Source organism: Manacus vitellinus, unplaced genomic scaffold (assembly GCF_001715985.3).
Source record: "Manacus vitellinus isolate BGI_N305 unplaced genomic scaffold, ASM171598v3 scaffold_9_pilon, whole genome shotgun sequence".
In the NCBI taxonomy this organism is placed as follows: Eukaryota; Metazoa; Chordata; class Aves; order Passeriformes; family Pipridae; genus Manacus; species Manacus vitellinus.
Window position 1 is genome coordinate 13102559 of NW_021940917.1, and position 14501 is coordinate 13117059.

At 44.3% G+C, this 14501-nt stretch overlaps 1 protein-coding gene across 1 annotated transcript in view; it reads right to left on the reverse strand.

The window, feature by feature from the left end:
• Positions 1-10868, reverse strand: part of CORO2A (coronin 2A) — a 22807-nt gene extending 11939 nt beyond the window's left edge. The window contains exons 1-4 of the mRNA XM_008923318.2: positions 10635-10868; positions 5721-5837; positions 1394-1543; positions 669-848 (exon numbers count right to left, since the gene is read on the reverse strand). Of these exons, the coding sequence (XP_008921566.2) occupies positions 669-848; positions 1394-1543; positions 5721-5837; positions 10635-10868 (681 nt within the window). The remainder of the gene's footprint in view (positions 1-668; positions 849-1393; positions 1544-5720; positions 5838-10634) is intronic.
• Positions 10869-14501: the final 3633 nt, after the last annotated feature.

Consider the following 14501-nt stretch of genomic DNA (forward strand, 5'->3'; position numbering starts at 1 on the left):
GACAGACTGCTGCCTCAGAAGATGCTGCTGCTTAAGGACTGGAAGGGATCTGTCCTTCTTTCCCTCCTGGACTTTTATTTGGAGGGGAGAAGAGATCTGATCATTGTAAATACATATGTCATGGTAGAGATAGTTGTCATCGTGTGTATAATGTGATGTAGTATTTATTTGTACAGTCATTGTAATATATTTCCCTTTCCCCCACTTTGAGTCTGGTGTGTTTTGTCTGGAAAAACCCATCTCACATTAAGTTGAGATGTGGGAGGGGGAATAGAGCTAGGGAATTGGATTTTGGGGCTATCTCAAACCATGACAAAAGCCCAGGCAACAACAACAAGGCTGGCATTGGGATAAATGTACACTTGTGTACATTTGTCCACCTGATCTCTGCAAGCCCTCCCATGGTATCCCACATAGGGCTGCACGAAGTAGCTAAGAAAACAGTGCACTTCAAGAAGGGTTTCAGGGAGCAAGGAACATGGTAGCAAGATGCAAAAGCCTTGTTTTCAACAATGGCAGTTGAGTGTTCCATGGAAAGTAGAAGGCAATAGTACCATTGCCTTGGGCAATGCAGGGTACAGATCTTTTATGGCAATGAATCTACCCAGGAGAGGAAACACTCCAAGAGATGAGATCAGCTGGACCACAAACCTCTGAATCCAACTTACTTGTAGGACTGCTCCTGCACGAGGGTCTATCACACGTATCTTTCTGTCCCTGCAGGCTGTGGCAAGGAGACTGCCGTCTGTGTTGAATGACATGGAGAGGACCACATCCGCGTGAGCGTCAAGAACCTTCACTGGCTCTGAGATGACAGCCTCCTTGACATCCAGGTTCCAGATCATTATCTGGAGCAAAGGAACAAAAAAAAATATCAGCCTTTTGGTGCCTGACCCACTATAATTTTTTGCACTCTATTCACTTCTTCCTCTTTTTTTGTCCACATGTGTAGGTCTTACCATCATAAGTGATTGTTCTCCATCACTTAAAATAATTCCTGGTACTTACAGCAATATATCAGTGTTGGCTACGAATGTCCAAGATTTTAATTTCCTTTGCAACCACATTTTTTACACAAAAATAGCCAACATCAGTGCAGATATTTGCACTAGCACAACAATAAATCCAAACAAAAGTGCATAACATTGCATACTGTATTCAATTCAGTAAATAACAAAGGCAGAGTAGACTGAAATTCATCAGAAGAAAGTTAGCAAGTCCTTTTGAACTTGTAGCAATGCCGTTTTGCCTTTGGGGTCGCCACGGAATTTCCCCATAAAGAAAGCTTCTGAACTCTTTAGTATCATCTTACAACTTGAAATTAAAACAAAGTTCAAAACACTCTGCCAAACAGGGTGTCTCAGGAGGAGAGCTCCACAAAGCACAGACCCACCTTGTAGTCATAGCCAGAGCTGAAGAGGATGTTATCAGCCGTGGGGTGCCATTCAATGAGGATCACTCTTCCAGCATGCCCAAGAAGTTCTTTCTTCGGACTGGTGATGTTTCTTTTTAACAACTGGTTGGGGATGTCCCATATTTTAACCTGAATGGCACAGGATGGGTGTTTGTGAGATTCCTGAGTAAAGAGCTGTTGGAACTTACCAATAACTATTACTGCCTTGGTATTATTGTTACCACTGTAGTGAATAGGAATGGTCCTGGCTTTATTGAACACCAGTCCTTTAAATTTGTATCTTTACTTTTCTGTGGACCCAAAGACTCCTCTTTACCTTCTATCTTTAGCCAGCAGTCCTACCAGGTTTTTTTTAAATTTAGCAATCCAACCCTTAGACCTGGCCAAGCTGTCAGCATAATTATGAAAAAGCTGTTCCTAAGGGGAAGAAGTAAACTGCAAGCGTTGCAGACCTTGCCTCCTAACTTTGAGCAGGAGCAAGCAAATCTGAGTCCCAAAAGATACTGTAATTCTATGATTCTATGATATTACAGCATTGTTTCAAGCTCAATCTCCTCTTGCTCTCTGGTTCCTCTTCATCCTGGTCCTGAGGATCCATTCAGCGCAACATGGTAAAAGAACTGAGAACTCCTCTGATCAGATGACAGCTATAGTCATGTTTGTCCCACAGAAAAATGTCCTATTGCTGAATGCTTTGCAAATGACACAGACATTTATCAAAGTACACAGAACACAACACCACCAGGTGGCCACAAGACAGGTGCCCTGAGCAGAGAGGCTGGGCAACACCACACTGTAGTCACTCAACACTGGGAGTGTGCTGTCTCATAACAGGTCTACCTACAGCTCTGTGATCTTCTAGAAAGATCCTACAAAAAGACAAAAATGATCTGTTCTCCTGTGGTGGAGGAAGACAACAGAGGAAACCTGCAACAGCAGCTGAACCTATGCAGGTAAAATGAGTCTCACACGAACTCTAGAAATACCAATATTTAGTACGTTAATAGATCCTTTGGCTCAACGAAAATGTCTATGCTTCTCATAATTCTTCTGGCTCTTAGCCTGAAACAAAAGGGAAATACTCTTTAAAGCATAGTTCGTGGAAATTAGCCACACCTGCCAAGTCTCCCACTGTTCAGCTGATAAGGATTACTCCTCTCAAATAAGGAGAGGCACAAATTCTGGGACCTGCTGGGAAACATCATAAGCACTCTTCTCAACAGTGTTTATTCCACTGAAGAATCAGGCCCATCAGAAACTTCAGGACTGTAGGGTCCAGTAGTCTCCACATGAACTTCCACAGCAGCTAGAGAAAACATCACACTTTACAGCTTCAACAGTTATCACTTAAAGGAAGGGGGTTGAGAAAGTAGTAAAGAGAAAAATAGGTTGTGTTAATGCTGAGAAGAACTGCCTAGAACGAACCATTCATTCCTCATGCAAAGAAATGGCAGGTAATAAAAGCAGAGAAAAGTCTCTGCCTGGAATCTCAGGATGCATCAAGTGGCAGAAATTGCCAGTTCTTTAGTATGCAGAAGAAGCAGGTCTTGGACCCAGGCCTGCAGACTAAGCATGAACAATCCACAAGCTGTCTGCCTTTCTACATCTTGAAGAAAACCTGATGAAGTAAAGTAAAAGGCACAGAGTTGCCCCTCTAAACAGAGGGCAGAAGACCTTCAGCAAGCTGAATTCATACATGCCTGATGATTTGCCAAAAAGAACAGAAGGGGTAAGAGGATGAGCTCAAACTCTCAGCCCCTGGCCATTTGCATTGGCCTCAGCCCTAAGCCTGCAGCAGTGCAGACTGGAAAGGGCACTCGGTGTTCATGGAGACTACCCATTCCCTCCCATGCCCAAAAGTACCACTCTACATGCTCCAGCTATGCACCACAAAAGACAGCTGTAATACCACCAAGGCAAGCTCCAGAAAGGCTGGTTAATGGTCAAGAAACCTCTGAGGAACGTGGGTGTAGGGAAATTTCCATCATCTTTGCAGAAGCTTGTGGCCTTCCTCAAACATTTGAGGCAGACCCAGCCCAGTAAGCAATTAGATGCATCCTTGCACATAAGCCAGAACAGTGGCTTATGCTAATGTTCAGAGATGGAAGAGAGCATCGGGCCTTTAACAACAGATTGCAAGGAAGGCTTTGGCTCTAATATCCATATGGCAATATGGCAATCACTGGAGATCAGATGCATCCTACTTTTCCCCGAAGGGTACTCAACAGCTGGAAGAAGGGCCTAGTGAAGATATGGGATCTGTAGCCTTAGAAATCTTCTCAACTCATCTGAAAGGCTTGGAGCATCCCAATTTAACTGGCCTTCTTTGAGCTGGGCCTGGACTAAGTGACTTCCACAGGTCGAGTTACCAGGTAATAGGAAAGACAGTCACACTAAGAAACACAGCCTGACGTCCTCACTACTTAGCAGGGAGGGAAGAGGTATCTTTACACTGTGTCACCGTGCAGGGGACTCCTGAGATACCACTTCCTGGTTCCTCATGATGGGAGAGTAATAACAAAAAGCAGAGTACAGTCACAAACAAACTGACTTCTTAGAAAAACTTTTGGTGCTGAGACCAGTGACAAGCTCAGTGTTTTCATTCTTTAGTCTGAAGAATGATCCATTGTTAAGTTTCAGCAGGAAACTGGAAAAGAAAGCTGTCACAGAGCAGTCTTCTGCACAGACCCTGGGTCCCAGTGGGCGACAGAATAAGTATAACTCAGCAGTATGCCACATCAGGGATGAAAGCTGGCAACATCCTGGTCTGGAACAACAGAAATATAGCCACAAGATCAAGGGAAGTGATTTTCCCCTTTACTCAGCAATTATTAAAGAATGGTTGGGATATTGCATCCAGTTTTGCCCCTCCCAGTGCAAGAAGGATGCTGATAAACTTGTGAGTCCAGTGGAGGCCACCAGGATGCTCAGGAGTCTGCAGCACTTGCTCTGTGAGGAGAAGCTGAGGGAGATGGGCTTATTCAGCCCAGAGAAGAGGCAGCTTCAGGGCAAACTAATACAAGCCTTCAATCCTCAACAAGACTACTGAGAAAATAGAGCCTGGCCCTGTCTTGAAGTGCAGGGTAGGAGGACAGGATACAACAGTCATTAACTACACTGCATATAAGGAAAAAGATTCCCCATGGGAGCAGTTGCCTAGAGAGGTGGTGAAATCTCCATCCGTGGAGATTTTCAAGACTCAGCTTCACAGACCTGTGCAGGAGGTGGGGGTAGAGACCACCCAACCTCCCTTTCAACACAAATGGTTCTGTGATTCTGTGATTCTGTAACTGCAGCAGGATATTTTGAAGCTTGTGTTCATTCCTCATATGAGGCTCAAAAGAGAGGCCAAGGTGGTGCTTTGCTTCCAGAAGTAAGCCATGATGTGCCATGCTGCCTGAGACAGCAGGAAAAGCTGGCATACAGGCTGTAAGGCAAAATAAAATCTTTGCTATTAGTCCAGAAACCGAGAGGCCTTTAAAAGACACCAAAGTATCCAAACAAGCAAAGGCGGGTCACAAACAGAAAAGACAATACAAAAAACCTAGATTTGAAAGTGATTTTTTGTCAGAACTAAGATGGCAGAGGATGTGAACCAAGCCAGGGCTTGAGGAAATGGCAGGAGAAATCTCCCTGATGCTGTGTGACAAAGTGTGAACATACCCAGTGGGAGAAAACAGATATGGGATCTCTGGGAAAACACACAGTAGTTAGGCAGATGTCCTCACTATCACAGAAGTCAACATCACACTTCTGACAAGACCTCTTGAAAACGACCTTTCAGTGGGTAGATATGGGCTAAACTGCCCCTTACAAACACAAATTGAATATTTCTATTCCTATGTATGACTGCATCTTAATCATACTAACTTCAGCAAAAGCATGATTTTACAGAATAACTGAGTGCAGGAATAAACTCAAATTTTTTCTGCAGGGCATTAATCTGAAATAGGTGTTCCAGATTATGGAACAGCTTTTATTCCAAAGTAAAGACAGAGTTTCATTGCAATGAAACTTGAATAGTCATTCCATTTTAAATTCATATTCTGTTTTTCTTATGCAAACACATAAAAACAAGCCCCCACAAAAGATCTTCCTTATTACATTGATTTGGTGTATCATCTGGAAGGGATCACACAGCTCTGAACTCAAGAGAAAAAAGGAATTTTACTCTTACCTGATTTCTTAAATAACTATATATATGCTTTCACATCTCATCCATGGACCTTTTGGTTTGTTTTTAACTTCTTCCCCCAAGAAGCACATTAGCCAGGTAGTAATGCAGAGCAGAAGGTGGTAAACTTACTGTGCTATCTTCTGAACATGAAGCTATTACAAAGTCATTGAATGGGTTCCATTTGATGTCCAGAACATTTCCTTTGTGCCCACATACTTTGGGATAATGCGGGTCAAGCTTGCCTGTCTGGAAGAAAAAAATATAATCAAACCTAAGGTGAGCCATGGAATTACCAGACATTTTCAAGGAAGATCCAAGGCAGCTCCAGCAAGAAACTTGTTTCTGCTTGTTATGCTCCAAATACCCTGGGTGCTCTCTGTCTGTTGAGAATGGTTTTTTCTGTCCCTGCTAGTCAAGTCTTGATGATACCACAATAAAGAAAGGAAAGAGTGCTCAGGTCTTCCTAAGTACATGCTGCTGTCAAGAAACCTCTATGCATGCATACAAGCACATTAGAAAACACTTTTAAGTTCAGACACCAAAATAAAACCTTGGAGGAGAAACATCTATGAATGAGTTGAACCTTTGACATTTTTCTAAAGATCTTGTGAGGGGGAGACAAACAACATCAGAATCTCCTTCAGAAGACATTTCTTATGAGCAGGAAAAAATTTTTTAGGTTTTATTTTTAGCCTCATATTTGTGACAGAAATTTCAAATGGAGCTTTTCCTTTCAACAAGCTATCTATTTCTCTCTGCTGGTGTTCAAATCCAGTCATTCACCAGAACAAATCAGAATTTTGGACTCTCGGAAAAAAAAAAAACCACCATGTTCAGGTGGATCTGCGCTGGTAAAAATCCTGCAAAGTGCCCTAAGGAGTATTGAGGGCCTTGTGCCACATGGGGGCTGTGTTGTGCTGGATAAACCCACACTGCAGGAACGGTCTCTGCTAGAAAGTCAAGTCGGAATACTTATATGTTAGGAGGGGCGCAGGGATTTTATTAACATTCAAGCACCGCTTGTTTCTCCCTGTCAGGAGCACAAGAAGTGTGGGGAGCTCCATGACCCACCTTGCATCTCAGGGATCTGTTCACAAGCAAAAGTCAGACATCTAAGCAGAGAGACATGATGGCAAGCTGGTGATGCTCACCTGCTTACTGCTTCCCACCTGGAAGAATCATAAACCAAAGTGATTGCAAATGTGTGGTCTCCTAGAAGGCAGACACTTCTGTTGATGTATTCTCAACATCTCTCCAGAAGTGGGCCTTAGGAGTGCACAGCAGAGGGGAATCACTGCTGGCCCTAACCAGGCTGTGGATAAGATGTAATTTTTCCAGCTTTTGAAAATTTGGGGGGTTTGCAATTTTGAATGCAGAACAGGACATGATGTGTAACTATTCCGGCTTCACTGGAAAGTTTGTTGCATAAACTGGGACTAACCTGCTTTAAACCGAACATCCAGAGGGCTTTGAAATGTAAAAGACTGCTTTTTTAGACTACAGTCTAAAACAATTCTCTTTTAGAACAGCGACAGTGCAGAGAGATTTGGGAAGGCAGAAGAGAGATAAAAGGCCTTTAATAAGCAGTGTTCCCCCACCCACAGTGCCCTTTTGTAGGCTTCAGAGCTTGGTTTCAAGCTGACAACTAATAGGGCTGGACAGCCAGATCCACAGGGATCCCTTGATCTTTAAGAGAACTCTGACCCCTCCCAAAGCTGGCTCCCTGTCTGCTCCTCACTCTGTTCTGGAGACTCCCAGGCTGCCCTAAGCCCATTCTGCCTGACATCCTGCAAGGTTTTCTTACTTTTTTATGCTGCAAAGGAAGAGACAGATGCAGCCTCAACCAAGTTTGGTTGCCTTAAGAGACCACAGAAAAACGGGACTCCGAGCCAGCTTAGTGTATAAGATAAGATAAAGAGGGTAGGTCCTTTAATTTCAGGCCTGAGGCCCACAGGAATACATATTGACACGTCTCCCATGTCCACGGGGTTCTACAATTTAAGATGTTAACCCATCCAATCCCAGATTTATCCACCTCCTAGCACCTCCCCCTGGCAAGCCCCTCTGGAAATCGAGGCAGGGGGCTCTGGGACCCCCTCTTCCTCATCCTCCTCTTCGTCACAGCACATCCAGTCCTGGGTTTGAAGGTCACTGTGCCTGCGTGGTATCTTCTTGTCAAGGCCAGGGTGCAGATGTTCTTAAACAGAATGAAGACCTGCCCTGAGGGAAGTCTAAAAAACCTAACAGAATTTTGAGGGAGTGATATGGAGTGGGGTAACAGTGTTGGGAAAATGTGCAACCATTAAGCTACTGAGAAGTAAAAAAGCAGACCTTCATCTTTCAAAGAAAGGCCACAAAATTCCCCTCTGAGTCAAGATCCTGCTTCGGCATATTCTGCATGCATCTCCCCAGCTCATGTGTGTCAGACACCAATCTACACCCAGGCCACACTGTGGGAAAGCATCTCACATCCCAGTTACAGTCACTGAGTTTGTGCCTCCTCGGACTTACAAGATTTACAGTCATTCAGTTTGTTCTGGGCACCTGTGGCCACAGCTGCTTCCCTCCCTGGGGAGATGTGTTGCCATTCCACCCCACTGGCTTCAATGGATCATATTCACCAGGACATACCTGGCACATCCTGCAACAGGCCATTTTCAAAGTGGTGGCAAATATGCAGTTAATTTCTCTTCCCGTGGAATGCAAAGGCCTCCTGAAAGGAGGGTATCTCCAGCAAAGAACTCATTCTCTACATAACCTCCGCTGTTCCCAACCCTACCTCACCTCCAAGCTCTCAGAAAGGAAGAACGGTGCAGAAGGCAAGAAGTGGTATTTATTCAAGGAGAGATGAGAGAGCTTGGAATCCATGACTCAGCAGGAGAGCAGCACAACAAACAAGCAAGAAGGCACAGTTAAACAGAGCAAAGCCGAGCCTTCATTCAAGCACATCCTTAGGCAGGCAGCCCCTCCAGTAGCAGCACATGCAAAATGAAATAAAAAAAAACCTTGCAGGGATAAAAGCAGCTCCCTAAACAGGTTGTTCAACCTCCCCAGAAAGTGCAGCCTTCCTTGTCCTGGCTACCATTTCCTGCTTTGACTAAATGTGTGATGTCCTGGCTCTTGGGATTTTCCTCCACACTATGGCGTGCTTGGGATGTGCCTACTTCCTGTGAATCCAGTCAAAAGTAACTGCAGTCACAGTCAATACTGTCCCAGACATGTGTCTCCAGAACAGGCTGGCTTTGGTGTCCTGGCAGCCAAGGGCCCAAGCCAAATGGCCAGGGTGCTGTCTGCATGGGTTACGTCACAGAAAGTGGCATTCACAAAAAGAACCCCACGAGGAGCACAAGTTAAAAGCTGCTACTTTGCACCAAATGGCACCAGTTTGGAAGTGTATCATACCAAAAAAGTTACTGGTATCACAAGTCCCAACTCAGAGAGCCCCTTTCTGTGAGTGGCTGAGGATGCTTTCCTCCCCAACATGGGTCAGGAACAGGTTTTGGAATATGACTGCGTGAAGCACATCATTTCCCTGACTCATCACCAAAGGTCAACCCTCAAGGGACTGACTCATCTCCATTACTCTGTTTTGAACCCCTTAATTCTTCCAGGCACATCAGCATCCACAACACTGAGCTCCACATCTGAACTGCAGCAGCATTTATGTTTGCTGCTAACGGTTTGTTCCCTGGTCTCCAGAATCCCCTTTACCAAACAAATCAAGAAGAATCACTCCTTAAACTTTCCCAGCCTCCTCACAGTTTTATACACCTCCTTCATTTGCCTTTCTTCCCGGATTAATTGAGGCCTAACCTACAAAGTCTTTCCTCACATGAAAGCACCTTCACATTTTCACTGACATACTTTAATTATCCTTTTCTGTATCTTTTAGTTCTACCATGCCTTTGATTCCTGCATGCAATATTTCAGATCTGGGTGTAGTATTTGAGCAGGTGCAAGAAAGGAAGAATTACTACTAAAGACTAGCCAAGCTGAGAAGAGGTGAGAAGACAGAAGAATTAATAGTAAGCAGTGCAAGCACCTTTGCCAACACTTCGAGGGCTTGGTCCCACCCCACATCCCACAGTCAACAGCTGTCTGCTTATAGATGCATTTCTGTGATAAAGACAAGTTCCTCAGCCTCAATAGACCATGGTCAAGGGGGCAGAAGTGACTCAGTCAAGAAAAACAGGGTAGTGGTTAATTCTAGGACATCTCTGAACAGCACCAGCATTAAAGGAATGAATAAACAAAGTCCAGAAGGGCCAGGAACTGTGCTACGTTCTTCAAGCATAGCCAGTTCGCTTTCATCCTTAGCAAATATATATTGAAAAAGTGGCATTGCAATAACACCATCAATTAACTTTTAATTAAAGGCTGAACTTTTGCCTTTCATCTGTTCTGTCCTGATTCCAGAGAGATCATAATCTCATATTGAAACTAATCCACATTAGTGCATGCTTAATTATTCTGAAGCAATAAACATCAGATGGCCAACTTCTCCCTCTCAGTAGATCCTAAGTCATAAAAACTCACAAAGCTGGGATTTGTTTCTGAAAGGGAAGTTTTTACAGCATCAATGTTTGAAGCTTAAGAGCTTCATTGCCTGATAACTGTGTCTCCATTCTTTTACAAAGAAGGCAAAACAAAACATAGCATATTCTCCTTTGGTCACAGCTGAAGCCATGCCACCAAAGCACCTTTCTGGTTTTGCTCTCTGCCTCCACTAAAAACTTTTTAATGTGCTGTTTCTCCCAGGACACAAACATCTAAACAGCATAGTTCCTGCTGATTATACAAGAAAGGCAAATGAGTTATGAAATGTAGCAAGGTGTCAAAAATCTGCAAGCAGCAATGAAAGACACGTAAGTACACACATCCCAGGAATCACCTGCCAGGGCAACTGGTGCCTCTTCTGTCACTTTGCAATTCTGGCAGCAGCATTAACTGAATATCCTCTGCGATCTAGATCCCTAGAAAGCCTGTCCCTCCTCCAGCCTCTTGATGTGCTCTTGAAAGCCAGCTCGCCCTGGCAGAGCTCACCTGCTTGATGGGAATGACGAGGAAGGCACCGCCGCCCACGCACTCGGTGACCACAGCAATGAAGTTGGGGTTCACGGCGCAGAAGTGGTTGTCGTGGACGCTGTGGGTGATGGGCACACAGTCGTAGCACTTCTCCTTGCTGGCAGCTTTGCCATACACGTTGCGGAACTTAGAGCTGCGGTACCGTGGATGCCACGACATCTGCAAGGGGAGAAACACAATGCCCTGTGACATGAGGACTGGCCAGCCTGGCAAGGCTCACAGACCCCTACTCCCCTCTCCCCACCACAGACTCACTCTCCACCTTTTGGGCTGCTCACACCAAACTTCAGCCAGCAAGTGGCAGACAGAGCTTTCTCTTCTGGTCTTCATCCCTTTGGCATACCCTGTCTCTGCACACTGTTGCACACCTCTGATGGAGAGAGGAGGGCACAGGGAAGAAATAACAGCTCTCACCATCACCAGCCAGCTGGGCTGTGCATGCCCAGCAGTCCCTATCACTGGGGCAGGTCCAGATGACAGCAAGTTTAAGAGGAGATGAATCCTGGCAGCACAGAGCTCAGAAAGCATGAAAGATACAAAATCTTGCATGAGAAAAGCCTGAAAGTTGGTGAGCGAACAAGTCTTTGTTTAGCCCTCAGGTGCTTTAGAACCAAAAATTAGCCTAAATTTTGCTCACACAATCAGAAAAAATAAGTTTGACAGATCATAGAAATAGTCATCTGTTGATGTTTTCCCTACTGACAATTATGTTCTGTATGTCTGGTTTATAACTGTGCTACAGCCCTCTGACAAACAGCATTTTAAATGGTGTTTAGATGAGACACACGAAGCATGCTAAACACAAGAACCCCTTACCACAGAGAGCAGTGAAGCTTAAAGAAACTAATGTAACTGATTTCATCCAATCACAGAATCATGGGTTGGAAGGAACCTTAATTATCACCTAGTTCCATCCCCCCTGCCATGTGCACGGACACCTCCCACTAGACCAGGTTGCTCAAGAACTTATCGAACCTGGATTTGAACACTGCCAGGGTTGGGGCATCCACAACTTCCCTGGATAGCCTGTTCCAGTGTCTCACCACCTTCTTAGTAAAGAATTTCTTCCTAAAATCCAAACTAAGTTCCCCCTCTTTCAGTTTGAACCCATTACTCCTTGTCCTATCACTACAGTTCCCGACAAAGAGTCCCTCTCCGGAAGCTTTCTTGTAGGCCTCCTTCATTTACTGGAAGGCTGCTATGAGAGCTCCATATAACATCTTCTCCAGCCTGAACAGCCCCAGCTTTCTCAACCTGTCTTCATAGGGGAGGTGCTCTAGTCCCCTTATGAACTTTGTGGCCCTCCTCTGGACTTGCTCCAACAGTTTCATGTCCTTCTTATGCTGGGGACACCAGAACTGTACAGAGTATTCCAGGTGGGGTCTCATGAGAGTAGAACATATGGGGAGAATCATGTCCCTCAACCTGCTATTTTCAAATAGAAAATTACCAGTGTTGGTCAGAAAAGGTAGTTAAGACTATTAAATCCTACTCTTTCCACAAGATTTACCCAGTAAAAGGCACATGGTGACGGTGAGTAAGATTCTATTGCTCAAAGAAAAAGAAGTGCAGATCAGGCAAGAAAGTTACGGGTGAAAGAGTGCCCCACAAAATCAGCTGGGAGTATGGGCAAAGACTGGGAGAGGGCATGGTTTTGCCCTGTGTACATCTCTTTAATGTACATTTGCTGAATGGTATTATCAGTGATGCTGTATCAGTGATACTCCAGTCTGACAAGAGAACACAACCAAGCAGCTTTTGAGTTAAGCAATCCTTAGACCACTCGCTTATATGGGCAAGTGGTTGAAGGGAAGCACAAATGCACTCAAGGGCAGGGAGTCAAGTGCATCATCACCTAACAAGCAATTCTAAACTAAAATGTCTTTGTTGCTGGCATGGTATTGCATCCTCCTGGGATGACTAATAGAGGCTAAGAAAATGTATTTCTTGAGCTCTACAAGCACCTCTCAATGCAAAGATACACAAAGCATACATAGTGTGTCACACTGGAAGATTTGGGTTGTGAACAGTTCTAGGACACAAGTTCTTTCCTATTTCCTGCCTCCTCCCAAGCCACTGACACAGCTCAGAACCAACCCCACCTTGGACAAAACAAATGCCTGTAAAAAAATCAGTCCTGGCAGATCACCAGTTGCTTTCACAGTCATATTTATTGCTCTCTTTCGCCTTGGCATGTTTTACCTATGTTAACTCTGCATTTGTCCATATTCTTAGCTGATTAAATTTCTTCTGCAGAAAACATTAAGTGCAAAGGATCTTTGGTACAGTGAGAGGTACCCATCCCAAACCAAAACGTAGAAATGGAAGTTATTTGAAAAAGAAAGCAGCAATCCTGAAAGCTAATCTTGGAAAAAGGGATGTTCACAGCTAGAAAGCAAGCTGAGATTATATGCAACTGGCTAGCTCCCCAAACATCCCCAGAGGTGCAGTGTTCTCACACTTCACACTCCTTACAGCTTTAGAAGTTAGGCTTACTCACACCGGGGGAAAAAAATCATTACATTTATTAAAGGAAATTAACCACCTGGCTGTAAGGAACTTCTAGCTAAACTGCTCTTGAGTTGGGAGAGAGTGTGTGGTCTGAAGGTTCAAGGCTCTTCTGCAGAAAGAAGTAACCAAGCACACAGGAGCAATTACTGCAATACCATTCCTACTGAGAGCAGGAACACACAGCAAGACACTGACATCCCATGCAGACTACCAGTAAAAGGTTAATGGTGAATAAGGAATAAAGGAAATAAAAGAAGTTAAATGGCCAAGTTTGGACAGTGCTTAGGAAAGACAGCTCTCTCCTATCTCAGCCTGTAGAATTCAAGTTCAGCTACCACAGGAAAGAACTTCAAGCATCTACAATACAATTTGGACAGGAGGGCAAGATATGAGTGGGAATATCATAAAACTGGAAAAAACAATCAGAGTAGAACAATGTCCCTCTTGATGCTATTGCAGACACAACAAAGAGCTCCTTAATAAAAGAGGATAAATATGGTGAAAATAATATGGTCTTGCAAAAAATATGGTGAAAAAGAGCCTGAGCAGGTGCAGTATCAGCTTCTGATACAGTGGAGATGCTGATCCCAAATAAAGTAGGCATACAGACATGGGAAAATCTTGTTTGGAAGGAGTGTGGAGGAGTGTTCTACATTAGAGGTTGCTAAAACGGTCATAAGTCTCCCTCCCTGAAATTCCTTTCATGACTTGGTTAGACAAAGCCACATCCTCCTTGATCAGGCTATTATGACTATTCATAATAGTCCTGCTCTGAACAAGAAGCTGAACTGGAGAAAATCAAGGGCACTGTGCCACCAAACCATACTGAAACCTTACCATTTACAACTGAAAAACCTCACATCTTCACTAGGTAAAATAAGCCCCTGCGTGCACTGCCCACCATGCAGCAGACAAGGTGTGGTTCCTTAGCAAGAGACAAATTTCCAGCCAGCTCTTAATAAAAACAATGTGGTCAGGGCTCTCACAGATCTCAACTATTAGACAGGGCAAGCTGTGGTGTCTACAAGAATATCCTTGCAAAGGAAAGAGGTCACCATACCTAGAAGTTCTCCATCAGAGCTTCAACACATCAAATGTATAAATACAGGTCCTGTACAAAATGCATGGGCAAATGTATAAGTACTAAAAGGACTACAGAAACATTTATCCCCCAAGCAGGGCCCCAATGCAGTCTGCCTTCATTTAGTTTGCCCAAATCTCCTCTTCCACTGCTGTCAGGACAATGTAGTAACCAGTCACAGGCCACTGGCAGCCCTCTTCCATCAGCAGGCCTGGCCCAGCCTCTTTGCTCAG